The sequence below is a fragment of the Chaetomium tenue genome, assembly GCF_020726465.1.
Source record: "Chaetomium tenue strain MPI-SDFR-AT-0079 chromosome Unknown F5144scaffold_5, whole genome shotgun sequence".
NCBI lineage: Eukaryota > Fungi > Ascomycota > Sordariomycetes > Sordariales > Chaetomiaceae > Chaetomium > Chaetomium tenue.
Window position 1 is genome coordinate 248,683 of NW_027117333.1, and position 25,982 is coordinate 274,664.

A 25,982-nucleotide genomic window follows, 5' to 3' on the forward strand; every position below is an offset into this window, starting at 1 on the left:
CCCGCCTGTCTTGGCTGTTACCATAGCCATGGCTGTGGTTGTTCAACCCTTCAGGGGTGTATTGCATGTTTACAGTGCGCGACTCACGTGTCTCAGTCATCAGGTACCAGTGTGTCGGTGACCAATACTGCATATATAGATCTAGATTACGGTCCTTATTCTTCGACAGGGTTGTGATTAGTCCTGGCTCCCAAGCCACACTAACCACGAGCCCGAAACCCCGAGAGCATAAGCAAACATGATCGGCCAGCCGGGTATCAAGCATATTCCCTAGACGGGGAAACCCCCGACGAACGTCGGGCCATACCTCATTCGAGAGCCAACGCCTCCCCGGCTTTCTTCTCCTTGGCCTGGCCGCATCCTGTTCAGTGGTTTTGTTTGCCTTGCCTAATTCGGTGCCAGACAATGGTTGGTCGGCCCGACAATTGTATCCCATGTCTCGGTCTCCCCGGAGTCACAGGGGTATGGCGTCGTAGCGGCCAGACCGGACCGCGCTCCGTCGCATTCCCTAATACCGAACCATATCGTTAAACTATGAATCCAGTGTGGTGGTTAGCGCAACAGACTATTGACCCCAAATATTGGTCATTGCTGGACTCAAGGGTCGAAAAGGTCCTAAAACATCATGTGGGGATGGTGAGCTTGCTCTCCGTGCCAATAATTCTTACTTCTGCTCCTTGGGGGGTGAGTTCAAGGCAAGCGATACATATTTCACAAGTATACTGAAGGAAATCGTGTTGGGAAGACAGAAACTACGTTTTATTTTGTCTAACAAGATAGCTTGGAACAATTCGAATGCGGTAGCAGGTTGCGATAATACCCAAGAAGGTGAAGCCAATGTAGTTCGAAAACACTGACACAACCTCACTTGGGTGCTGCAACCATCACTCAACTTTGGCTTTGGCTTTGCCACCCAAAAAGCCAGTAACTCGCTTGCTCGTCCCGGTAGCTCCCGTCTCAACAACCACAGGCAGCCCCTTCCCCGAGACCGACGCACGCGGTTGGCCATCCACATCAAACTTGTCCCTCCCCGTGACAGCGCAATCTTCATCCTCTCCAACCCTCTCCACCACCCCCTCCTCAACCCCATAATCCCTCTCCAACACCCGCCGCTTGCTCGTCCCGGTAGCTCCCGTCTCAACAACCACAGGCAGCCCCTTCCCCGAGACCGACGCACGCGGTTGGCCATCCACATCAAACTTGTCCCTCCCCGTGACAGCGCAATCTTCATCCTCTCCAACCCTCTCCACCACCCCCTCCTCAACCCCATAATCCCTCTCCAACACCCGCCGCCTATACAGCGTACTCTTCAGCGGATCCAGCCTCTGCAACGGAAAACTCTCTCGCGGCGTCACATCCCGCACCTCCCACTGCTCCCACTCGCTGCCGGAAGCCATCCCACTCGACCCCCCAAACGCCGACGAGAGCCGATCCCAGCCGCCGTCGTCGGTCCCGGCTGCGGATGCGGACCCCATGCCGTCGGTCCCGGCTGCGGATGCGGACCCCATGCCGTCGGTGGCGATGGGGTGCCGGGCGGGTTCTTCCCGGTGGTGGGGGTCGTTGAAGGTAGTGTGTGAGACGGCGAGTTGGGTGTCACGGTTATGGCCGCATGCAGGGTCCCGATGGGGGCGCACGGGAAGCGTCCCCAGCCAATCATTAAGAATGGGTCCCAGACCAATCAGGAGAGGAACGGGGGGAACGGCTACCGTTCCCAAGGTTCCTATAAGGGAACGAGAGGAACGACCACCGTTCCTCGCGTTCCCCAAGGAAGAGGTACGAAGATACCTAGGATCTAGATAGTATATAGTCGCTCGTCCTGGAGAGCTCTGGGAGTTCTCCAGTTAGCAATCACAACTACAGTCCGCTACAAGCTCACAAGCCTACTGTTGAAACAAGTCTATTGTTGTGCACCCTTTGGCTGCACCGAACCGAAGCATCCTTTGCAAGATTACCTTCACTGAACCCTAACAGGATAGGATCCTGGAGTAGGTTCGTCACATTGGGTCGCGTCGGGGTCGCAGTGGCCGGAGAGGGCGTCGGAGCCCGAGGAGAGGGCGTGGTGGTTGGGGTTGAGGCAGGTGAAGCTGTAGTTGACGAGGTTGAAGGGGGTTTCGGAGAAGGGGTTGGTTTGGGGGTGGGGGTTTTCTGGTGCCGAGTGGAAGGAGGCTGCTGGTGAGTCGAGCGGGGAGGCGAAGGGGTCGGATTGGGATGGTGTGGAAAAGGGGTCGGATCCGAGCGGGCTGGCAAAGGGGTCGGTGTCGAGCGGACTGCAGAAAGAATCGTTGAATGAGTCGTCGGAATAGTAGTCGTCCGAGAAGCAGTCGTCTGCGCTGTCCATCCTTGCGGCGAGTGTGTTTGTAGTACGTAGACTAGATAGGAGGGAAGAAAAGTGTGGTGACGGCTGTTGAAAGACGCACCCTATCAGCCACAATGTTATCTATCCCTTATATAACATGAGTCGTAGCTGTCTACTCGTATGTACAATGCCATTGTTGGGGTTTGAACAACGTCCGCTTCCCGCTTGTCTAAGCATAAAGGAACACAAACTGGAATGCCGACCCGTTTTTTGGCAAAGGGAGCACGGTTAGCGACTCAACCCACCCAGACGCTTTCTCGAAGTTTATTGCGAGCTATGGAATCGCAGAGACAGCCTATGAAATTGCGCGCATAGGCCATAGGGTTCTGCTTGAACACCTTTGGCTTCAACTGCCGCCGGGAGATCTTCAAGGTGCTGAAGCCGACAACACCGATCCCAGTTAAATTCATCTGCTTACCGAAAGAGCAGGTTGATCCAAGCCATTACCCCTTAATCATCATTTTCCAAAGACATCACAAGCCCATGATTCTCCCATCTAACATCAGATATTCACCGATCCCCAGGGATGCTCAGTGCCACCCAGGTGGAGCCAGGGCCATGTGCCTCCCCTTGCCATTAAAGGTCGCTGTCTGCGATAGGGTCACCCTCTCCTTCGAAGTCTCGTGCACTTTCCGAGCCCACGCAGGTGCCATTCGGGCATTGTATTGAGACCACAGCCGAGGCAGGATCTGGGCGTCCTGGGCGTAGTACAGTTTGATGGCATCGCAGAGCGGGCGCTTTGCGAAGACAGTGTAGCTGCCGTCGTAGTCTGGAGCGAATAACTTGACGCCGGCATCCTTCACGGCCTTCCAGGTAATCAACTCCGCTGCCGGCAGACACGCATCTCTCTCGATACATTTCGACAAACCAGTGATGTATTTTTTGGAGAAGGTGCGTGTTGCAAGCTCCATCAGCTGAAGGTCCTGGATTCGCGCAAGGCGGATGTTAAAGTGGCTGTACAATGCGTCCGAGTCGTTCCGGACATCGAAAAAGACCTTGGGGATCCCATCACACTCAAGTAGCTCCCTAAGGGTGCGGCCATTTCCCCCACACGTGGAGAAGGCCGTGTGCTGAAGAGTATGGACATCGACGAGGTACGTTCGACTGCTTGGCAGAACATGAAGTTGGAGAATGGAGACACTTCCGTGCCTCGAGAGATTTTCGCCCTCGAGGTCGAAGTAGAGCGAAGGTGGTTCAGTCGGCAACCCGTCCAGGGTGTCCAACATCTTCGAGAGCTTGGCGGTTGTGTCGACCATGTCGATCATGTCGGCAGCCGGGGTGTCATCAAAATTGATGCTCTGCAGAGACTCGGTGACAGCAGCGACTAGATCGTCTCTAGCACTGTCCGCCTCAGCCGCAATGGAATCTATGATTGTTAGGCTATTTGACTCCTGGTGCCCGCTAGAAAATCGCTACCAGGATTGAAACCACTTACGACTCGTTGAAGATGACATGAAGAGCGTCGAGAATGTCCCGTGGGTGCCTTGCTTGGTTGTTCTTTTCATGAGCGGTAGTGAAGAAACGCAAGTTCATTCCCGGACGGGCGACACCCTCCCCCTAAAAGGTCCGCTTTTAGGGCCAAACTGTACGGGCAGGCTTCATGCAAGCGAGCAAACAACCAGGAATCGACCATGCTGCGCGCCGCCGCATCTTGTATCAAGCCCGAGGGGTTGCAGGTGACTGCTGCACCTGCCCGCGACACATGCCCCAATCAGCTGGTCCCACGCGTCTGTGTGTACCACTCTGTGCTTTACTGCCGGAGCCGTGCAGCTTGTGAAGGACCACCGTCGTGTGTGTGGTGTGTGTGATGTGTGTGGTGTGTCTCTCTGCATAAAGGATAGAATTAGACCACAACTCTAGGCCGCAGTCTTAGATGGCATGCCCGGGCCGACGCGTTGGTCCGGCATGACAAATGACTGGTCCTCGCTCTCACTGGGAGGGAGCCTGGTGCATACGGGCTGAAAATATCATGCACGTTCATGTGCCAACTCTCCTGTGGTACATGAAATCTTGTTAGAGTTCCCCTTTTCCGCCGAGGCAGACTCTGTGGGTGGGTGGGTCGGTGTATTTCTGCTACATTACTATGACGATGTAGTGTGGAGTTAAAAAGCAGCTATTCCCGCTTCTAGTAACGCTACTGCCTGTTCCTTAGTCGCAAAGGACTTGTGGCACGCACCACTACTCTTCTCAACTAGAACCTTTGTGTCCCTGGCCTCTCAGTCTCCGGTTGATAGAGATGGTATCCTCGCCGACGTCTTACCCGTAGGTCTGCTGGATGCCGGTCTCCCGGCCCCTCGCAACGCCATAGAATGCAGGCAGGCCACAGTCAGGATTCGACGGTGATCTCGGCTTAGGGGCCGTCCGCTGGGCCCTAGTCGAAGTGGAATGTCGTATACCCGGCGGCTTCCAAGTAGGTTTTGGCCGCCTCAAATGCCGCAAAGCCTTTGTAGCGGTTCCTACTACACCCATTGACGGGGGCGTGGACCGAGGCCCTGTTATAGACGTGGTATCTGGTTAACATCTCGTCTTCATTGCTGGCGGCCGGCATTTCCTTACTAACATTGGGAGACCATCTCGGGAGTACTTGGATTCTGTCAGTTTCAGTGTATGATCTACACGTGTCAACATAGCCGCTATGTACCCTGAGGTCCCTATGATGCCCTAAATAAGGCCGTCTTTTGTTCGGGGAGGAAGTTACTTATGCTCACAATTGTACAATAATGATAACAGTACAGAGGTTTCAGTTGTTGTCAACATAGAATAATTCTAGAGTACAAGGATTGCGGAGGGGGTAAGAGTGCGTTGTGTATCAAAACTGGAGTATACGGATTTCAGGGTTAATTAGTTGTTGTTGTTGTTTGTGTCAACGCCGTTTATTCCAGTGGTTATTGTCTGTTGTGTCATTCTAGATTATAATTACTTCCTCCAATAGTACTAACTTATCTCCAGAACGATTCCTCGGATGGCATTGCTGCTCCTCAGTCCCAACCTCTACTGCCCCTGAAGGCCCCGCTGAGCATACTTCCACACATCCACCTCACCAATCATCAACTTCAACAGATACCTCTCCCAGTATCCCACCAACGGCTCCTCCGGTAGCGCCAACATCTGCGGCACCCGCGTCTGGCCCTCCCCATCAACCTTGCCATCCCACACCCACCGCCACAAATGATCCTCCTCTCCCACCGGATACATCACATCCAAAGGATACTCCCCACCCCTCCCAACATTATCCTCTCCCCTCCCCAACCTAACCTCTCTCGGCCCCATCTCCAAACCAACCCTAACCGCCCTATCCTCCTCCTCCCCCAACGCCGCCCCCCTCTCCAACCTCCACCCCCCCTTCCCCTTCTTCCCACTCCCATTACCCACCCCAACCCCATTACCCCCCTTCCCATCCCCCCACCCCGTCAACGCCTCACACCCCCACACCCCCCCCTCATCCAACCCCAGCCCCCCACAAACCACCCTGACCCGCACACACGCATGCACCCGCTCGGACGTGCCCACCAACGGTTCCGCCGTGTCCTCGTTGGTCGTCTCGTCCACGCGCAGCACACGGCCCGGGCGCCGCACCGTCTTGCCGGCCAGTGTGGTCAGGCTGCTGGTGGGGGCGCGGATCGTGCCGAGGGACCAGGGGCGCGCGCCGTGTTGGAGGAGGTGCAGCGGGTTGGGGTTGTTGGGGGTGTTGTGGGTGTTGTGGGTGTTGGGGGTGTTGTGGGTGTTGTGGGTGTTGGGGGTGGTGGTGGGAGTTGCGTGGAGGGGGTTGAAGCAGGTTAGGGGGTGGGAGGGGCCGGTGCGGAGCGTGCATTCTTGGCTGTCGCGGGTGGAGGGGAGGGGGGGAGGGGGGGTGAAGATTTCGGGGTGGGCCCAGGGGAGGGGGCCGTGCTGGGTGGTTGTTGTGGTGGTGGGTTTGGGTTTGAGGGAGGTGGTAGAGGCGCGTTTGTTTCCGCGAAGGACCTTGCTGAGGGAGCGTTTGAGGGAGTCGATTGGGATTTTTGGGATGGGGGGCAAGAAGGGCTTGCCGTTGCCGCTGCCGCCTGGGGCGTAGGGGAAAGGATGAGCGGCGGAGAAGCGGAGGGTGTCGTGGAAGAAGGCGGTCAGGCGGGGGAAGTTGAACTCGAGACCGAGGGTTGAGAGCTGGTCGCACATCCCTGGAAGGAGAGATGGTTAGTTGGCTATGGCCCGAGAAGTGGGAAACGGCGGGGCACTTACAAGCCAGGGTGATGTCGGATATCTGTTGATCGTGCCAACCACCACCGACGTTGCCGTGATTTCCCGGGAACCAGACCTGCTTTAGATTCGTGGGGCTTCCGGGGAGGCGCTCCCACAACGACGGGCGAAATGCATACCGCGGCTCGTCGAGGGCGAGCGCCTGGAATGCGTTCTCTACCTTGCTGGAGATTTGGGTGTTGGTGAAGGTCCATGTGCAGGGTATGTTAGTGTCTTCCTCATTACACCTCAGGGGTAAGGACACTTATTGGTCGGCGGACCCGCGAACACCGATCACAGGGGCAGGCGGTATCCCAAGTGTGCCCACAGTATCCCAGACAGCGAGAGCCTTGATTTTGATTTCGGTGACACCATCGTGGTATGTGTCGCGTGTGTATCTCAACTGCGCTGGCTTAGCAAGAGACTCCGACTTCGCCGGACGCGGGAACTAACCTCTCTCAAGCCCTGCTTGTACTTGCGCATACGGGCGTTCTCCCATTCGATCTTGGCTTGGCCATGTGAGCCATCATACTTAGGCAGACCGGGGACAACGTAATAGTCGGCGTGACGGCCCGTGTTGCCCATGTTCTCGTAGTCGTCGAAGATAGCATAAAAATGGTCGTGGCCTTGAGGGGTGAGCAGACCGATGGAAGCGATTAGATCCGCGACAGAGCGGGCTGTGAAGGCGCCTCGGGAAAACCCTATCAATACGATGGCATCACCGTCAACGTAGTTGGCGCAGATAAAGTTATACACCTCGCGGATATCCTGTGGCTGTCAGAATTCGTTGCGGGCAAGGGATAGCCAGGGGACGCACCTGATCCAAACCCATGCCGAACGCACCGCCCATGAAGCGGTCGATGGGGTTGGCAGTGCCGACACCGGGGAAGTAGTTGATGACTTGGTGTGTGCCATCACTGCATGTCCGACGAAAAACACGCGAGATACGGGTGACATTGGATGGTGGTTCGCTTCTTTCGTCAGCGAAGTCATCGGGCTGAGCCGTGCAGAAATTGCTCACCCCTTTGAGCCTAATGAGTCCATCCATGTCCCGTCGCAGCACAAAATAAGGCGTTTTGGCCGACCAGGCCGGGTTATACTGGGGTGCTCTGGGTCTAAGGGGCTTGCCATTGTGAAGGCTCTATTAAGCGTTGAAGTTTCTGTTCCTCAGCTGTCTTCGTTGTCGTCGTTTTTGTCTGCTCTCCACGTTGCAACGGCAAGTTCGGCAACACAAACGAGAAAAAACAATGGGACCGTGTCCGATCGACAAGCGAGGGCCGGTGGTCTTAAATGGCTCGCATGAAGCCTCGTCGCTGCCTCGTTGGCCGCCTCATGACCGCCCTTCTGCAGGTGGTCAGCGATAAACTCGGTGCCAGCACCATTTCGGCTGGTCCCTTACTCGGGTCCGGGATGAGAGGCGGCAGAGATCAACAAGACATCACGCTAAGGGCCCATTGGGCTTAGACGTTCGGCTTCAGCTCTTGGCGAGCCAAGCCCAAGACAATGACGAAAATCGAGAGCCAAGGGGATGGCATCGTGGCGTCGGGAGCTCGGCTCGCCGCGCAGCTTGTGCTGTGCTGAAGCAATGTGACGGCCAATGAGGGAGGTGCTGGGTGACAACAAGGTTACATTTAGAGGGGGGCACAAGATGTCGATCGGGAAAGTCGTACAGAGATCCTCGGAGCCTTCGCCCTGCTCATATTGACTGTCAGGGCAAGCAGTCAGCAAACTACAAGTAAGCCCGTGATCTGACCCAAATCCTGCCGAGGATAAATGGGGGTCATATCGACATACCCCAACGACCCAACCTCAAGCAGCGCATAATGTGTTATTCGGGGAATTTGACTGTAGCTCGCCTTTGATGTGACCGAACTGATAGGTACTGCTCCTCATTATGGGTACGACAAGCACCGCATGCACAGCAATGTGTCAAGGCCTGCAAGGGGCGTGTATATGGCGGCTGCAAGCTGAAGGTTAACCCAGGCATCGCAGCTGAGCCCAGCTCAATATATTGCCAGAGCGCTGGAAGTACGCGCATCTGGACGTTGAATGTGAAAAGAAGTAGAAGTTTAGGTAGTTAGGTAGTGAGTGGCGGATAGTGAGTGGCGGATAGTGAGTGGTGGATTCACTGCATCATAATGTATATATATATTATTCATACTCCGCTATGCCCTAGGGCGTGCCGGACCCTCTGCTATTTAGTGTACAGGAAAACCGTGCCCTCCCGGGCCGGGTGAAAAACCCCTACCAACAATCAAGGAACGATGCGTTCTGGTGAGTCTACGTATACAAAGAGAGGAGGCCTCCTGGCCTCCGAACGGGGGCGCTTCAGGCCGCCGTTTCCAGCTCGAGCCTCCTGGCCAAGCTGTACATCGGCAGCCTCCCCGAGTCCATCAGCCAGTCGAGGATCCTCCTCGCCAGCCGTGCAGTCGTGGGATTGATACCGTGTAGAACTGAGTAAAAGTCCCGTCGTGTCCGAATTCCAGTTCTCTCCCATCTTCGAGTCAACGGTGGGGCCAAACACCACACTACCAGGTGTTCGGCAGTCTCTCGTCCCTCGCCGCACTCGCAGGCAGGCGTCAGAACCTCCGGGACTTCCCGTGTAAACAAGTAGTCCCGTAAGCCTATTGCTCCCGTCCGGATTTGAATGAGCAGTGAGCTTTTCGCCTTGCTGAGACCGTCATGCCTCCTTAGGGTTTCGTTCCGGAATAGCGTCTCCCGCTGATGGTCAAAGTCGTCCGCCGGCCTGGTGATTGCTCTGCCGTCCCGTTCCTTTAACCACCTCGCTCTCCAGGCCTCTTCTACTGCCTTGTCCGTGTCTATGGTTCCCCCCGTCCAGCGCATGATCGTGCCCGCGGCTCTCTCTACCGCCGTGGGCCCTTGAGGTCTCAAGGTTCGCGGTCGGCCCCTGTTGCCCCTCCTCGAGTTGAGTCTCTGCTGTATCTTGCGGCAGGCGGTAAGGATAACGCTCCCCGCCGTCTTCTTGCCGCCCCGGCCGTCGTCCAGATTGGGTTGTTGGAGTCGGTTTTCGAAATCTGCAAGCCGTTTGTTTAGGTATAAGTCCAATGGTGGTACCCACGTCTCTGTCTCGAGGTTACGGATGGGGGTAGACTTAAAGGCTCCCGCCACAATCCTCAGGCTCTTGTTCTGGGCCTTCCCGAGGGCCTTGGTGATGCCTTTCTTCACCGGTTCGCCTCCCACATCCGTGGGAATGTGGAACGACGATGCGCCATAGGCCAGCGCTGACCGGATGCACTTTGTGTACACCTCTCGCGCTTTGGCTAGCCCCAGTCCCCACGTCGATGCCGCTAGCCTCGACAGGGCATAGCTCTGGGTCCTCAGCTTCTTCTCCACCGCCGCAAGGTGGGCTTTCCAGTTGAGCTTCCGGTCCAGCCAGACTCCCAGGAACCTGGCAGACTCCTTCGGTCTGACGGGGCTGGTGCCTCCCCCTGGGTTAGTGAGTTCCAGCTGGTTTGTCCACTGCCTGCATCATAATGTGGATGACGAAAAGGGTCGTCTGTTCTCCGCGTCCACGGTTTCCAAGTTCCAGGCGCCACCCCCACACCGGGAACGCAACCGGACGTATATTAGTGGCCGGGATGGCGCTGTCCGGGGAATGAAACACAACCGGCGTTCCGGGATATGCTTATCCGGACAACACCCTTCACATGCTTCCAGGCTCCCCTTATAAGCCACCGGTCTCGTCTCTTCCATCCTTTTGGCTCGCCACCAGTATTTGGGTAATAAAGACAACATGGCACCACCGGTGAAACTCCCTACTCGAAAGCTGGGCAGAGACGGCCCCGAGATCACGGCCATCGGCTTCGGCCTCATGGGCCTCAGCACGGCGTACGGCTCAGTGGGGTGAGTTAGACAGCTGCACTCTCTCCATCTATGCGATATTGGCTAACCCAACCCTGCACCCTGCAGCTCCGACGAAGACCGGCTCAAAGTACTCGACCGGGCCTGGGAGCTGGGCTGCACCAACTGGGACTCGGCCGACATGTACGGCGACAGTGAGGACCTGCTGGGCAAGTGGTTTGCGCGGCACCCGGAGCGCCGCGACGATATTTTCCTGGCCACCAAGTTCGGGCTCACGGTGGGGATTCGTGAAGATGGGAGCCGCGGGCTGTTGATCGACAGCTCGCCCGAGTACTGCCGGCAGCAGTGCGAGAAGAGTCTGAAAAGGTTGGGGGTGTCATGCGTTGATCTGTATTACATCCACCGCGTGGACAATAAGACGCCGATCGAGAAGACTATGGCGGAGTTGGTCAAACTACAGCAGTATGTACATGTCACCCCCTTTCATCTCCCCCTTTCCTCCCCCCTTTCCTTCCCCCTTTCCTCTCCCCCCTTTTCCTTGCCCTACCAAGCCCAAACTAACATCAACCCCCCACCCCCACAGAGAAAACAAAATCAAACATATCGGCATATCCGCCTGCTCCGCCGCCACCCTGCACCGCGCGAGGGCCATCGCCCCCCTCGCCGCCTATCAAGTGGAGTACTCTCCCTGGGCGCTGGAGATCGAGGGCCCCGAGAGCGACCACACGCTGCGCGCCTGCCGCGAGCTGGGCATATCGGTGTTTGCGTACGCGCCGCTAGGGCGCGGCATCATGACAGGCCGGCTACGTTCGCCCAACGATTTCGAGCCGGGGGACCTGCGCAGGCTGATGCCGCGGTTTAGTAAGGAGAATTTTGCGAAGAATTTGTTGTTGGTGGAGCGGTTTGGGGAGATGGCGCGGCGGAAGGGCTGCTCGCCGGGGCAGTTGACGATGGCGTGGTTGATGGCGCAGGGGGAGGATGTGATTCCGATTCCGGGGACGAAGAATTTGAGGTATTTGGAGGAGAATGTTGGCGCGGTGGGTGTTAGTGTGGATGGGGAGGAGGAGAAGGAGATTAGGGGGTGGCTTGAGGAGGTGGGCATCGCTGGGATCCGGGTGCCGCCGGGGTTGTTGGATGAGTTTAATGATACGCCCGCGCTCTGAGTGTCGAATACAAGCGTATACTAATTAAGTCTGACGGTTTTGTCGGCTTGAGCAGACGGCTTCGGCTTGGAAACTATGCTCTCAAAATCGATCAGTATCACGCCCCCAACTTCCTCGTTCCATAGAAGGTTGACCGGCAGGATATCGCCGTGGACCAAGCCACCCTCCCGACGGCGCTTGTAGCTTTCCCGCTGGAAGATTCGCCTTTTCCGACTAATAACTTTGGTATCTCAATCCGTCCGAGGCCTTCTACGTAGAACAAACCAAGCATCACTCGGAGCTCACATGCAATGGCGAGGGCATGGGGGATTGGGAATCCTAAAACGGCACCTACAGGTAGAAATCACTTGCGGGCTTGTAAAAACAGGAATCGGGTTCAGAATCTTTCGCATGGTTCGCACAGTGAAGTCAGGAACAAAGTACCATGTGCAAAGATATGCAATTTGATGACTTGTATGCCGTATTAAAAACAGAGGTCAAGAAGTTGCCATGATAATTCACCAATGTGGAGACTGAAATTGAGATACCTAGTTAAAACTGAGAAAAAGGTCAAGAAAACAAAAGAAAAAAGAAACTCCTATATCCCCTATCCAGAAGCACCCAAAGTTCCAAACCACCCGTAAAGAAAGTCGTAACCCGTTATCCTTACTTGGTCTCAATTCACAAAACCCTCCTCACATACCCCTTAAACAGTAACCAAACCCAACATCAACGGCTCGCCGTAAGGTCCCCGCCCTTGGAGTTGATAACAAACCCCTGAGCCGCCATGAACTGACTAAACCCAACCTTCTTCGCCTCCCCAAACCAAGCCAAAGTGTCCATAGTCGGCAGAGCCCGCAGCTCCTCATCCTCCTCCACCACACGCGCCAGCTCCTCCACAGGCAGCCTGTGCTGCGCCTCATGCTTCACCACCTCCACCACGCCACTCCCATCCCCCTCACCGGCAGCGGCAGCGGCGACACCACAGCTCGCAAAGATGCTCGCCGCCATATCCTCCGCCACCTTCTCCACCGGCGTGACGTCCACATTGCCACTAATCACAGACAGGTCCGGCCGCGCCCCAACCCGGCGCGCGATAGTCACCAGCTCCTCCAGCAGCGCGGCAGTAGCTGCCGCCGTCGAGTCATCCCCCGCCTCCTTCTCCCCCTCTTCCTCATCACCACCACGCGCAGCAGCAACCGGCAGCGGACGGTGCAGGTAGGCACGGAGGCCATGCGCGGCCGCCGTGTTGCGCAGGACCTGCTCGGCGGCCCACTTGCTGGCGATGTAGCCATCGCTGCCGTTGGTGGGGGGCAACGCGGTGGCGGCGTCATACTTGACCACGGCGCCGGACGAGACGAAGTGCAGGGGCGCGCGGCCGGCGAGGAGCGCGAAGCGGGCGAGCTCGCGGGCGCTGTGGACGTTGACGGCGCGGAGGGACTCGTAGGGCTCGAAGAAGGAGCGGTTGGCGGCGCAGTGCACGATGGCGGAGACCGGGCCGCCGTTGGTGGCGGCGGTGGTGGAGGAGAGTTGGTTGAGGGTGGGCTGGGAGAGGTCCGCTTGGATGAGCTGGACTTTGGGGTCGGTGAAGACTTCGTGGGCGGATGTGGCGGCGGTTGCGTCTCGGACTAGGCAGCTGACTGTGCCGACCTGGGGGTCGGCCACCAGGCGAGCGAGAAGATGCCGGCCTAGATAGCCGGTTGCGCCGGAAAGGACAATCTTCAAGGGGGTTGCCTCTGCGTCAGTGTTGGCACCGTCTGCGGCGCTGCTGGGGGGGATAACCAGCTCAGGGGCTGAGGTCTCTGCCGTCCAGTCTAGGGATTGCGTGATGCGCGACTCGACGACCTTGGTCATGGCACCCAGGGTGTTGCCGTTCATCAGCTCTGCCAGACGGGGCGCCGAGCGGAACTCGGCCTTGATGAGTGCCCGGAGCTTCACCAGGAGGATGGACGTGCCGCCGGCCTCGAAGAAGCCCGTCTCGGGGGTGAGCGCCGCTTGGATACCGTGGGGGATGACCTTGCGCCACAGCGCGGCCAGTCTCGCCTCGGCGGTCAGCTCGGTGGCGACTGTGGCCGGCTCGGTCTTATCCGGAAGCGAGAGGGCCTGGATCGCGGCGCGGTCAAACTTGCCGTGCTTGGTCAGGGGGATATTGTCGATGGGCACGACCACGGTGGGCTGCATGTAAGACGGGAGTGGGAGCCCCGATTCGAGGCGTTGGATGAGGCCGGGGCGGCGGTCTTGTGGGACCTCGGGCCCGAACACGACGTGCGCCGCCAGGAACCGGCCCTCTCCCTCACCACGGACTGTGACGATGGCGTGTGAGAGCGTACCTTCTGCGGCTGTGAGGAGCACCGCTTCCACCTCCTGCGGCTCGACGCGGAACCCGCGGAGCTTGACTTGGTTGTCACCGGCAATACGGCCGACAATGTGGACAGTACCGTTCTCTCGGAGGACGCCGAGGTCGCCGGTGCGGTACCATGTCCCGGTCTCAGCCAAAGACGGGTGGATGTTGGCGCCAGAGATGAAGCTGTTCTGGGTCACGCCGGGAGAGGGCAGATAGCCGCGAGCCACGCCCGGTCCACCGACGCAGACCTCACCCGCGACACCCACTGGCGCCGCCTGCAGCCGCTTATCAACAATGGCCATCCGGTAGTTGGGCAACACGGACCCAACCGGGACTGGGTACTCCAACTTGGGGTCGCTGTGCTTGACCTCTCCCCTGGTGACGGCCACGGTAACCTCGGTCGGACCGTAGACGTTGAAGAGCCGTACCGCGGGGGCTTGTTCACTCGCAAGATCGGCAAACTGGTCAATCAGTCCACGGTGAAGGTGCTCTCCGCCGGCAAACGCTGCTTGCCACGCCTGGCAACGGGCCAGGTTCTCGCGCGCGTAGCTGAACCACGTGTTGTACTCGGACGGCGTGGCCAGGGTGTAGGTGACACCGTGCTCGGCCATCAGCGTGGTGATAGATTCCGGGTCTCCCCGCTTGTCGGCGGGCACCACCACGAGGCAGCCGCCGTGAGCGAGCGCGGCAAAGGTCTGGTCGAGTGACATGTCAAAGCTGTAGATGCTCTGCTGGAGGACTACGCTGGCCAGGGAGGACACGTCGCAGGAGCGAGAGTGTCCTTCGACCTGGGCGCGCAAGTTCTCGTGCGTCAGCAGGACTCCCTTGGGCTGTCCGCTCGTGCCACTGGTGAACAGCATGATAGCAGTCGAGTCGGGCTTTGCCTGGTTGGGAACGGCGCCAGACTGGGCCTCGCCCCCCGACAAGTCGGAAACGACGATCTTCACGGCCTCGGGGAGGTTGAGTCCGTCGGTCTGGTCGGATGTGCTCGCGTCAGTGAGCAAGAAGCCCGGTTTGGCAAGCTCTGCGATGGTGGCGAGGCGGTCCATGGAGCTGCGGAGATCAAGGGGCACGTAGGTCGCGCCGACTCTCATGATGGCCAGCAGAGAGCAGATCCAGTCGGCGGATGGGGTCTGGAAGACGCCGACAGCTGCACCGTCGCCTGCGCCAGCAGAAACGAGGCTGGCTGCGATCACCTGTACGCGGTCCGCCATCTGCTCATATGTTAGGTTGCTACCGAGACCATCCTTCAAGGCCGGCGCGGATCCGTGGGCCTCGACAATCTGATCGATGCGGTGGGACAGAGTGAGAGGCCACTCAACTACAGTTTCCGGTCCTGTAAAACATCGCACATGTTAGTCTCTCTCTAGTTCTCCCGCAACATCACACCTGGAAACTACAGTAACCCTTCCTCTCACCTTTACCGGCCTCGAGGCCCAACTCAATATCCCGAGGAGCATAGGCCGGCAGGTCGGCAGCTTCGCAGTCGACACCCGCCGCGAAGGTCTCAAGCACATTCACAAACGACCGCATCAGGAGCTCGGTGCTTTCCTGGGTGTACATGCCGGCCGAAAGACGGAGGGACAGCCTCGACTCGCCCTTGGGGTTGTCGGTGACGCCCAGCGTGAAGTCATAGCCAGTGCCCGCGTCCAGCCACGACTCGTCGCTGAGCTTGCAGCCTCCAAACGTCGACCGCTCGTGGACGACCTGGTTGTAGTTGAAGAAGAGCTGGAAGACGGGCGAGTGGGTGCTGACGCGCGGGATCTTGAGCTCGTCGAGGACGACACCCCAGGGCACGTTCGACCGCTGGAGGGCGCCGTACGCGGCGTCGCGCGCTCCCTGGATGAGGTTGCTGACCTTGGTGCTCTGGCCGCCGCGCTTGAAGTGGACGGGGAGCAGGTTCAGGAAGAGACCCAGGCTTCCGATGAAACGCCGGTCGAGGCGGTTAGCGTCCGCGATCCCCACGAAGAAGTCGTCCGTCTCGGGGAGCAGGCGGAGCACAAGGCCCTGGATGGCGGCGAGGTAGAGGTGGAACATGGTCGATCGGTTTGTCCGGGCAACTTGTCTGAGTTTGGAAACGAGCTCCGGCTGGAGCGTCGCCTTGACCTCGAACTGCGCAAACTCGCTCACGGCCGGTCGCGTGGGAGACTTGGCAAAGGGGAAGGGCGAGATGGGCGGGCGACTGGTATCAATGATGCCGCGGAGTTCATCGAGCGTGCTCTTCATCCCTCCTGTCTTCTGCAGGTCGATCTGTGCCTGGGTAGCGGCCCGGAACTGGTTCTCGGGGCCAAGAGGGGCCAACGGCTTCCCCGAGTAGGCTGCTTCCAGATCAACGAACAGCACGCTGAAGCTGTAGCCATCCCAAGAAATGTGGTGGCCTCCGGCAAGCAGGAAGTGCGTGTTGTCATCCACCGTCAGGAGGTGAATCTTGGCCGCCTCCCACGAGCCGAGGTCCCATTCGTGGCTGTGCATCTTGTTCAACTCGTCGTACGCATCAGACTCCGCTGCAAGACGCTTGTGCACAAGACGGACGGGAGAGTCGGCCTCGAGGATGCCCTGCATGGCGACTCTGCCGCCCTCCTCTTCGGACGCAAAGTACCTAGTCCTCAAGGCCTCGTGGCGGCGACCCAGCGTTTGCACAGCTCTCTCAAGCCGGGCGACGTCCATGTGCCCGGTGAGCTTGAACATGACTGTCATGTTGAAGGTCGACTTGTCTGTGAGGTAGTCCTGCAGGAACCAGAACCCTCTTTGGCTGTGCGACATGGGGAGTGTCTGTTCCTTTTCGGTACGCGCGGCGGAGGTTGAAGAAGGCTTCTCATGGTCAAGAGAAAGCTCGCTCGAGGTATCGACCGGAGTCCCAGGCTCGGTTGACTGAGTCTCCGGCGTCCGCACTAGCTCTGCGCTGCGCGTGGGACTCATATCGCCGGGGGTTGTCGACTCGGAAGAGGATGAGGTCAAGGATGACACAGAGGCCCGGAGGTTTTCCACGTTCGGCGGCGGAGGTGTGACCGATTGAGGCTTCGGCTTCGGCTTCACTTCGACCTCCTTCATGCTATCCGCTGCCCCAGTGCTAGGGAGGGTGCTCAGGTCCATGATGGAAACCGGCATGCGGCCCACCGCCTCGACGAGCAGGTCGCCGATGGTGCTGCCGCCGAGAATCTTGAGGGTCGGAATATCCACCTCCATCTCGTTCAGGAACCACGAGCGGACTTCGACGGCCATCAAGGAGTCCATGCCTTGCTCGACGAGAGAGAGGTTCTCGTGGACAGCATCGTCCTGTGCAATCATCAGGATGCGCTTGAGCCGGAAGATGAAGGATGCTACGTGCAGAAGCTGCGTTAGCATCGGTTGTCATAAGCAAAACAAAGAATACAAATCGACACTTACCCTTGATCACCTCCATGGCCTCAGCCTGACTCTTCACCTCTGGCAGCTGGACACGGACGGGCAGCGTCACTCGGGGCCTGCCCGACTTGTCGCCAGCACCAGCCCGTTGCATGATGAAGTGGCCAAACTTGACATCGTCACGGAACTGGGCCTTAGCGTCGGTATCCGCGTAGATGGGCACCAACCCGGCCGCGATATCGGCAACCTCGTCGCAGTCCGGCCGACCAACGCGAATAGCCTCGGCAAACTGCTGCTGAACATCCTGCTCCGAGACGTTCTTGGTCCCCAACTTGATGAAGTACTCGCTAGTGAGCGCTTCGGTGCGCTCCACGAAACCGACACCCATGACGGAGCCCAGGGCGATGGCGGAGCCAGCCAGACCACGCCGTTTGCGGTGCAGGGCGACGGCCGTCATGTACATGTTGGCGGCGACGTAGTTGCTCTGGCCGCTGTTGCCGGTGACGCACACCAGCGAGGAGAAGACGACGAAGAAGTCCAGCGGGGTGTTGTAGAACAGGGTGTCGAGGTTCCGCGTGCCGGCCACCTTGGGCTCGAGCACCTTGGTCAGCACCTCAAACGACAGCCGCTCAAATAGCGAGTCCTCCAAGACCATGGCCCCCATCGCCACACCCCCGACAGGAGGCAGCATCTCCACCATCTGCCGGTGGCACTCGAACACAGCCTCCTTGCTCGTCACATCAAGCGGCAGCACCTCCACCCTCGCGCCCATACTCTCAACAAACGCGAGGAAACCCGGGTTCAGCGGCTTGGGCCGGCGACTCGAGAGCACCACATACTTGGCGCCGTGCTCGATCATCCACTTGCAGATGCCCTGGCCCATATTGCCCGCCATGCCCACCAACCAGTACGTCCGATCCGCGCGGAAGATAGCACCCTCGTCAATAGCCTCCACCCTAACCGAAACCGGCCCCGCGGACCACTCCACCACCGTCAGCGGCGCCCCAAACACCGCCTTACCCTGCACATCCCGCAGCGCCAGCACCTCAGGACCACCAACCTCTCCCAAACCACCACCCTGCACAGCACTCCAAGCCCCCACCAACGCCTCAGTCACGCTCTCGGCAGCCAGCCAAGCGGGCGTCTCGGCCGCGGTGCCGAAGACGTCGGCGGCGGCGAGCGACGCGCACGCCGCAGGCAGGCACTTGGCGATGAGCCGGCCCGCGGGCGCGGTGCGCGGGGCCTGGGAGAGGTCGACGAAAGCCGAGAGGCGGGAGGGGAGGAGTTTCTTGACGGCGCGGGTGGAGAGTTTGCTGTGCACGCGGTGCCAGGTGGTGTTGTTGTTGCTGGTGGTGGTGGTGATCACAACCTCGATCTGGGCCGCTGCGGCCTGCTGGGTGAGGGCGGCGGCGACGAGGGCGTCGGGCTCGTGCACCAGGATGGCGCTGCCGGGTTGGGCGAGGGAGAGGATGGTGGAGGCGGCCAGGTGGGCGGCGACGGCGGCGATGGCCGTTGCGGGGTTGGCGGAGGAGGGCAGGGGGACGGTCCAGCCCGCGGGGATGGTGGGCCGGGACTCGGCTGTGTGCGTCGCGGCCAGGACCGCCTTGCCGGTGGCTTCGTCGGTGCCCGCGCAGAGGAACACGCGCGCGTTGCAGGGGAGATTGATGGCCTGAAGCAGGATGTGGGAGACAGAGACGGTGACGGTGCTGGCGGTGGTTGCCGGGGAGGTGGAGGACGGGGCTGGGGGTGGCAGGCGCAGCGGTGACGGGGCCCGGAGGTCGTAGGATTGGCCGTCATCAAGGCTGACAAGAAGAACGGACGTCTTCTGGGGGTCGACCGACTTCATGAGCGTGCGGCGAGCGGTGTTGTAGCGGTCGTTCGCCTCGACGAACTTGTAGAGGCGCGGGATGAGTCGCTTGCCGGACTCGATGGTCACCTCGGGCTCAGCCGACCACAGGATGTCGCTGTCCTTGGCCTCCTTTGCCCACTTCTTCAGGGCTGCTGTGCGGACAAACTCCTCGGCGATCAACTCCGGGGTCTTCGCGTCGAGCACGTCCAAGTCGAGCACCTGCAGCGAGACGTTGGGATACTCGTACTTCACAACGCGGCAGAGACCATGGCTCATGAACGACAGCGGCTCCTCTGCCCTCGCCCTGCGTGTCACCCACAAGACTGTGCCCGCGGAACGCCAGAGCGCCTTAAGACCCTCCAGCTTCGCGGGGGAGATGGCTGCAAACAAAGGCTCGTCTAGTTCGGTGAGGGACAATACAGCGCTCCCGGGCACCATAGCGTTATCGTCGAGGCTTTCGACGGCGTTGACAACGTCGATCTGTTCGAACCGTGACCGCAGAAACACTTTGAGACCGCGGATCGCCCGCCTCACGGCAAGCGTCTGGCCACCCAAGATGACAAGCCGTGGCGCAGGGGTTTCGGGAGCACTCTCGAGAGGGGCCCGGAGCAGTTCGATGCGCTCATCAACTGCCTGGGCAGCGAAGACGGTATACGGGTTCAGCCTGTGGGTCGGGGGTGTATCCGTGTCGATTCCGCCGAAGCCGGAATCGACCAGGAGTTCATCCCATTCCGACAAGCTCAACGCCGGCCCAGTGCCCGCCCACCAGCTCGGCAAGCTACCCATGGTAAGACCGGCGGCGAGGTTGTCGTTGCTGGTCCGTTCCAATGTAATCAAATAGCCTCCGGGCTTCAACAGACGGCGAGCGTTCAAGATGACTTCGTCCGCCTGCGTGGTGCCGTTGAGGACATTGGAGGCAAACACGACGTCGTAGTATCCCTCGGTAAACCCTTGGGCTGCAGGGGCCTGCTCAATGTCGTAGGTGCGGAAGATCATGCGGTTGGAATATTCCCGGAAACGCTCCTGGGCCGCCTCGAACGAATCCTCAGATGCGTCGGTGTAGGTGTAGGTAGAGAAGGCGGCACCAAGGGCATGGAGAACATAGCCCGTAGAATCACCTTTCCCGGCTCCTATCTCGAGGACATTGGCGTGCGGGTAGCGGTGACCAATTTGAGCCACCATGCGCGACAGCTGGCGGTTGGCGGCGTTCCGACCGAAGTCGGGAAGATCATCCTGCACCATGTGCTCGAGAATGCTTGATCCGGACCGCACGGCATCTGGGAGGCTCGCACCAACAGTTTCCAGGAGTCGAAGGTCTGTTCGTTGAGGGTTCCTGATACATTGTTAGCACAGCGAGGTGAATCTTCAAATCAGAGGGTTGTACGTACTTGGCAAGAAGAGCACTGATCGCTTCCTCGGTGTCGTTGGCATACTTTGCTGAAACCGAGGCGTTTCTTCCGCTCTTCACCAACTCAACCGCACGTTCAGCCCAGCCGAGCAGCTGCTGGTAGTGAGGCAACGCGCTGGCCTTCTCCTCCGGCGTTATGGCGTCAAGCAGGCGGCGGAGGTAGTAGAAAGCCACCCTCTCGGCCGTGATAGCATGCTCGACGTCTTCCGCGGACACGGCGCCGTCAGCCGAGGCCGCGAGTTCGCCGTCGGGCTGGTCGACGCGGTACTCAAACCGGGAGAAGAGAGGGGTGTCATCCTCGGGCCGGCCCGGGGTGAGCGGCATGAGCTCGAGGCTTTCGATCTGCACGAAGGTGTGGGCGTCGTCCTGCGAGAACATGTTGACATCGACCGTGGTCCGGGCATCCTTGTAACTCGTGACCACGGACTCCCAAGGGAAGATCTCGGAGCCCTGGCTGCTGCCAGCGATGGAAAAGTGCGGGTTGATGGTGAGGCGCTTGATCCGGGCCGGGATGTAGACGGCCCAGAGGCGGCCGTCTCCAGGACAGCTGAAGGCCGCACAGGAAGCCTGGAATGCGGTGTCCAGCAGGCCGGGATGGATGAGAAGCTGTTGGTCCTCCCAGCTCGAGCCGGATTGGTTCTCAATAGTTCCGATAGCGTACCCGGTCCTACGGTCGATGGACCGCACGCCGCGGAAAGGCGGCGCGTAGCCATAGCCGAGATTGTCGAACTGTTCATAAAAGCGGTCCACTTCAATGTGGCTCAGGTTCCAGTCTTCCTTCTGCACGAAGGGAAGCTGGTCCGCACTCGGCTCCCCGAACACGGCCGTAATGATTCCCTGAGCGTTGAGCAGCAGGGGCTTCTGGGCATCATGGACAGGGCCGGAGGAGCAAGAGAAGCTCGCTTGAATGCTCTGGTCATCGCGCTTGTTCACGCTGACAGAGAAGACGATCTCAATGTTGGAAGCGTCGTCGTTGAAGGCAATACCGCGGTCAATAGAGAGGTCCTCAAGGGTAACCAGGGAGATGCTCAGCCCGTTACCGGCGGCGACGGCCGTGATGGCCTCCACCGCCATGGCCACGAAGGCCGCAGCGGGAACCACAATCTGGTCCTGAAGCTTATGGCCACTGAGCCAGGACAATTCCTTGGGCTTCAGAACGTTACGCCACCGGATTTCACGCGGCGTCTCCTGGTCGGCTTGGCGTTTACCAAGGAGTGGGTGCGGCGGCGCGAGAGCCGAAGCGGCATAGGCACCCGAGACGCGGGTCATGGCCCAGGACGGCCTGGAGTGGTCGAACGGATACTTGGGCAGGTCTGGGAGGAAGCGGCGCGCGCCGAGCTCAGTGCCTGAGACGGCGGCCTCGAAGACGTCGAACAGGACGGACCGTGGACCAAGCTTGGACCAGACGAACCCAAGGGTTTCCGCCATGCAGGTGACGTCGTTACCTCCCCGAGCAAGAGTTCCGGAATAAGGAACCTTGCTTCCCGCTTCTTCCAGCGTGCCCAGGCAGGGTCCCTTCAGCGCCGGATGGGGTCCGACTTCGAGAGCCACGTCAAAGGCACCGCCATGTGTCGCGGCCGCAGTCACAGCCGGAGCGAAGCGCACCATGCCGGTCAGGTTCTCCACCCAGTATTGCGGGCTGAGATCACCGGCCGTCATGGCGCGGCCTCCGTGGACGGAGGAATACCACGTCGGTGCATCCTCAGCAGGAGGCTCGGCCGGAGCGTTGGCCACGGCGGCCTCGAGGGCGGCGAGGTAGGGAGCGGCGCACGGAATCATGTGCGCAGAGTGGTAGGCGACGCTGACCTTCAACCGGCGGGCAAATTTGCCCTCCTCCTTCAGGGCGTCAACAGCCTCCACGATAGCGTCTTCGTCACCCGAGATAGTGACGCTCGACGACGAGTTGTACGCCGCAACCTGGAGTCTGCCGTCAAATGCCTCTTGCCGGCAGAACTCGGCGGCCTCTTCCAACGAGGCTCCGACAGCCATCATGGCACCGGGCTGCCCTCGGGGGGACTGGGCAAACTTGGAATACAGCCCGCGGTAGTAAGCGACACGGATCGCGTCATGGGCCGTGATGAATCCGGCGGCGTACGCGGCGGCAATCTCACCTAGGAGCATGGGTCAGTATGCATGTTTGGAATAAGTTGGAAAGGGGGGGGGGGGGGGGGGGGTTACCTGATGAGTGGCCCACCACAGCCGAGAACTTGATACCGGCGGCGCGGAGCAAGTCAACCAGCACGATCTGCACGGCGGTGCACAGGGGCTGCGACAGGGCGGCTTCGCTGATTCTGGAGCTCGCAGCATCGGCAAGCAGCTCTTCGCGTAGCGTCGTTGCCGGACGGTCATCCACGGGCAGAGATTTCAGGGAGCTGTCAAGCTCCTCCAGGCGGCTCGCGGCAAAGGGCGACGTTTCAATCAGCATGGCCCCCATGCGCGGCCACTGGGCGCCCTGGCCCGTGAAGATGCCGAGCAGGCGCGGGTTGGTAACGCTGCCGTGCTTGGTGCTGAGCTGGTCGGAACGTTCCGGCGCGAGGAGTTGTGTCAGCTTCGCGGCGGCCTCTTCCTTTGTTGACGCCGTTATGAAGGCACGATGGGCAAGCGTCGAGCGTCTCTCCTGCAGGGTATGAGCAAAGTCTTGCAGTGACACTTCCGGATGGGCCCGGAGATAGTCAACGTATGACGATAGGAGGCCACGAAGCGAGCTCTCGCTCGCTGCGGAGATGGTTATGGGGGCGAATAGACTGGCCGGAGGTGGCGTCGTAGGGGCATTCAGAGTGTTGTCATAGGATTCTACGATGGCGTGTGCATTTGTGCCGCCGAAGCCTGTTTGTAAAAGAACAATGTCAGTTTCATGCTCCCCGGATTTGAAGAAATGAAAGGGGTATTACTGACCGAAGCTGTTGATACTCGCCCTGCGTGGCTGCCCCGGGAGGAGTTCGGGCCATGGCTTCGCCACAGTGGGAACTTCCAAACCATCATAAAACGGCTTGATCTTGGGGTTAAGCCCAGTGAAGTGCAGGTTTGGAGGGATCATGCCGTTCTGTAGAGCCTGAGACGTGCCAACAAGACTGGCCAAACCCGCGGTGCCCTCGGTATGGCCGATGATGGTTTTGATAGACCCAACGTACAGCTTCTCGCCGTCCGAAGCGCCCCGGGGATAGAAGGCCTTTGAGATCGCCTCGGCTTCCTGGGGGTCTCCGGCAGGAGTTCCGGTGCCGTGGGCATGGAAGAACTGCGGACGGTCTTCAGGCTTGTTCAGATCAAGACCGGCGCGGGCGTACGTGTCCCGGATGAGAGCAGCTTGCGCTATTGCACTGGGTAGGGTCAGCCCGGGGGTCTTGCCGTCTTGGTTGACACCTGTGGCACGGATGATGCATTCGATGTGGTCATGATCCCGGATTGCGGCGGACAGCGGCTTGAGGATAACGGAGGCGACCCCTTCTCCGCGAGCATAGCCGTCCGCGCTCTGATCCCACATCCTGCTTCTACCATTCGGCGAGAGCATTTGTAGGTTGCTCTCGGCAACATACATGGCTAACCAGAACAATCCAGACGGTCAGCCAAAATCCAAGCATCAAATCGTTTCCCCGAAGAAAACTTACCCGGGCTAAGAAGTAGGTTAGCTCCTGCGGCGACGGCTATTTCGGACTCGCCATTGCGCAAGGACTGGATAGCCAAGTGGACGGCCACCATACTCGACGAACAGGCAGTGTCGATGGTCATGGACGGCCCATGCCAGTCGAAGCAGTAAGACAGGCGATTCGACATGACACTGCGGCTTACCCCTGTGGCAGTATATTTGGGGAGGGCCTCTAGATCCCTGTAGACCAAGCCGGTCCAGTCGTCTCCCATCAGGCCGACCATGACGGCGGTGGAAGACCCCCGCAGACCCTCAATGGTGTGGCCAGCTGAGCATAGTGAATCGTAGACCGTCTCCATGAGCATTCTCTGCTGTGGGTCGATGGCCTCGATCTCGGCGGCCGAGATGTTGAAAAAGGCGCCATCAAAGTTGGCCGGGTCGTCGTCCAGGAGGTACGAAGACTGAACGTTGGTGGTCCCGTGATGGTTGTTGTCTGGGTGAAAGAAGGCTGCCGGGTCAAAACGCCGGGCTCGGTCAATCTTTTCTCGGAGTACATCTCGTGGCTCGCGTAGCAGATCCCACAGCTTGGACGGTGTATCCGAGCCGCCGGGGAAGCGACAGGCGCTGCCGATGATGGCAATAGGCTCCTGGTGATCAGGGTTGGCCATGTTAAAAATGGCTTTGGAATAAACGGAAGCAGTCGAGAACATGAGGAGTTGATGGGGAGGAAGGGAAGCGGACCAAGAATCAGGGTCCTTGATAAGCTGTTAAACTTCAGATATTAAAGGGGATGCAGGAAGGGTGTATCCGGCGTGGGTAGTGAGGACAGGACTGGCAGCAGCATACCTTATTATAGCCATCACATGGAGACAACTGGAGAGACGACTATCGAGCATTCTGTTCAGACTGTTCTACATAGGCGCCATAGTTCGCCATCCACGGTCCATCTTCCCCAAGCGGATTGGTCTAATCCGTAGGTTGCTTTGCAACTTGCTGAGCTGGCCCCACCGAGTCGGCCCGGGCGCTAACTTCGGTGTGGGAAGTTTGAAGCTGGCTATGACGCACAAGGTCTCCGTAGTTAGAACCTGGCGTCAACGTGTACGATGTCTCCCCCATGGGCCCGACATCCGGATGTCGTCTTCTGAAGATCCTCTTGGCAGGACTCAGCTCAGCTGTGTTGAGGACCTGTTGCAGGCGCGTCCGTCAGGCATGCATAGACGATCTAAACCTCCAAGAGCACCTCATTGTGATCCGTATTTGGAGGGGGGGACAGGCATGCACGGCGTGCAGCAGCGGATCGTGACCGGCCCGCTCCTGTGGCGATCCGGGAGCGATCATGACCCTCCGACCCTTGTCAGGCCGCGGCAGCTAAGCGTTTAAGGTTAATGATCCCTGTTTTTCCCTCAGCTTCCTTTCCCAGTCAAGCTCTGACCAAGTCTGGGCCTGTGGCCGGCCAACGGACCAATTGTGGATGGGTGAGCTTCCGTGCAAAACTCCAAGACAATGCCCACTAGAAGGGGGGATGCCAATCGTGATTGTCACATTGTGATCAAGCTGGCTCTGGAGTCTGGCCCACGCTCCCTCACCGCTTTTCTAGCGAAATGATTCCAAGCAAAGCTTGAACTACCTACCTAAGCCAGGATGTGACAGACGTGCAGCGTGCCCAACCAAGTTGGCTTGGCGGCCGAGGTCACCAGTGATCCAGCCTTGATCGGCCTGGAGTCTGGAGATAGTGACGAGGTTTGTTTGTGATTGAATGTTGTCATGAGGGGTGGTGTCTTGAGTCGAGCTTCGACGAGTCCCGCACCCCCACCGAGGGTAGCCCAGGTTGACCAAATAAGAAAGGAAAAAAGCGAGCGACACTGCTGCACGAAGGTCGCGATCCGGCAATCACCGAAACATGCCAACAACTCCTGAACCA

At 59.1% G+C, this 25,982-nt stretch overlaps 5 protein-coding genes across 5 annotated transcripts; 1 reads left to right on the top strand and 4 right to left on the bottom strand.

Moving 5' to 3' along the window:
• Positions 1 to 744: 744 nt before the first annotated feature.
• F5144DRAFT_630730 (uncharacterized protein) lies at positions 745 to 2,429 on the bottom strand. The gene is made up of 2 exons (XM_066792427.1): positions 1,999 to 2,429; positions 745 to 1,702 (listed from the first exon to the last, which is right to left on the bottom strand). The coding sequence occupies exons 1-2, from the start codon at positions 2,336 to 2,338 to the stop codon at positions 885 to 887; spliced, it is 1,158 nt and encodes a 385-aa protein (XP_066640786.1). The 5' UTR covers positions 2,339 to 2,429; the 3' UTR covers positions 745 to 884.
• A 457-nt stretch (positions 2,430 to 2,886) lies between these two features.
• On the bottom strand, positions 2,887 to 3,810 carry F5144DRAFT_603668 (ribonuclease H-like domain-containing protein; the record flags this gene model as incomplete). The annotated part of the gene is made up of 2 exons (XM_066791298.1): positions 2,887 to 3,722; positions 3,792 to 3,810. The coding sequence occupies 2 exons, from the start codon at positions 3,808 to 3,810 to the stop codon at positions 2,887 to 2,889; spliced, it is 855 nt and encodes a 284-aa protein (XP_066640787.1).
• Positions 3,811 to 5,206: 1,396 nt separating this feature from the next.
• F5144DRAFT_513833 (uncharacterized protein) lies at positions 5,207 to 8,104 on the bottom strand. Its single transcript, XM_066786580.1, has 8 exons — positions 7,590 to 8,104; positions 7,386 to 7,539; positions 7,022 to 7,336; positions 6,838 to 6,971; positions 6,572 to 6,783; positions 6,317 to 6,510; positions 5,763 to 6,244; positions 5,207 to 5,714 (listed from the first exon to the last, which is right to left on the bottom strand). The coding sequence occupies exons 1-8, from the start codon at positions 7,697 to 7,699 to the stop codon at positions 5,348 to 5,350; spliced, it is 1,968 nt and encodes a 655-aa protein (XP_066640788.1). The 5' UTR covers positions 7,700 to 8,104; the 3' UTR covers positions 5,207 to 5,347.
• A 2,218-nt stretch (positions 8,105 to 10,322) lies between these two features.
• Positions 10,323 to 11,553, top strand: F5144DRAFT_534963 (NADP-dependent oxidoreductase domain-containing protein; the record flags this gene model as incomplete). The annotated part of the gene is made up of 3 exons (XM_066787025.1): positions 10,323 to 10,432; positions 10,499 to 10,852; positions 10,974 to 11,553. The coding sequence occupies 3 exons, from the start codon at positions 10,323 to 10,325 to the stop codon at positions 11,551 to 11,553; spliced, it is 1,044 nt and encodes a 347-aa protein (XP_066640789.1).
• Positions 11,554 to 12,010: 457 nt separating this feature from the next.
• Positions 12,011 to 24,866, bottom strand: F5144DRAFT_271714 (uncharacterized protein). Its single transcript, XM_066783627.1, has 7 exons — positions 24,084 to 24,866; positions 23,374 to 24,015; positions 22,657 to 23,304; positions 20,459 to 22,589; positions 17,264 to 20,403; positions 15,295 to 17,196; positions 12,011 to 15,212 (listed from the first exon to the last, which is right to left on the bottom strand). Exons 1-7 carry the CDS (start codon positions 24,769 to 24,771, stop codon positions 12,262 to 12,264), a joined length of 12,102 nt encoding a protein of 4,033 aa, XP_066640790.1. The 5' UTR covers positions 24,772 to 24,866; the 3' UTR covers positions 12,011 to 12,261.
• Between the last annotated feature and the right edge of the window lie 1,116 nt (positions 24,867 to 25,982).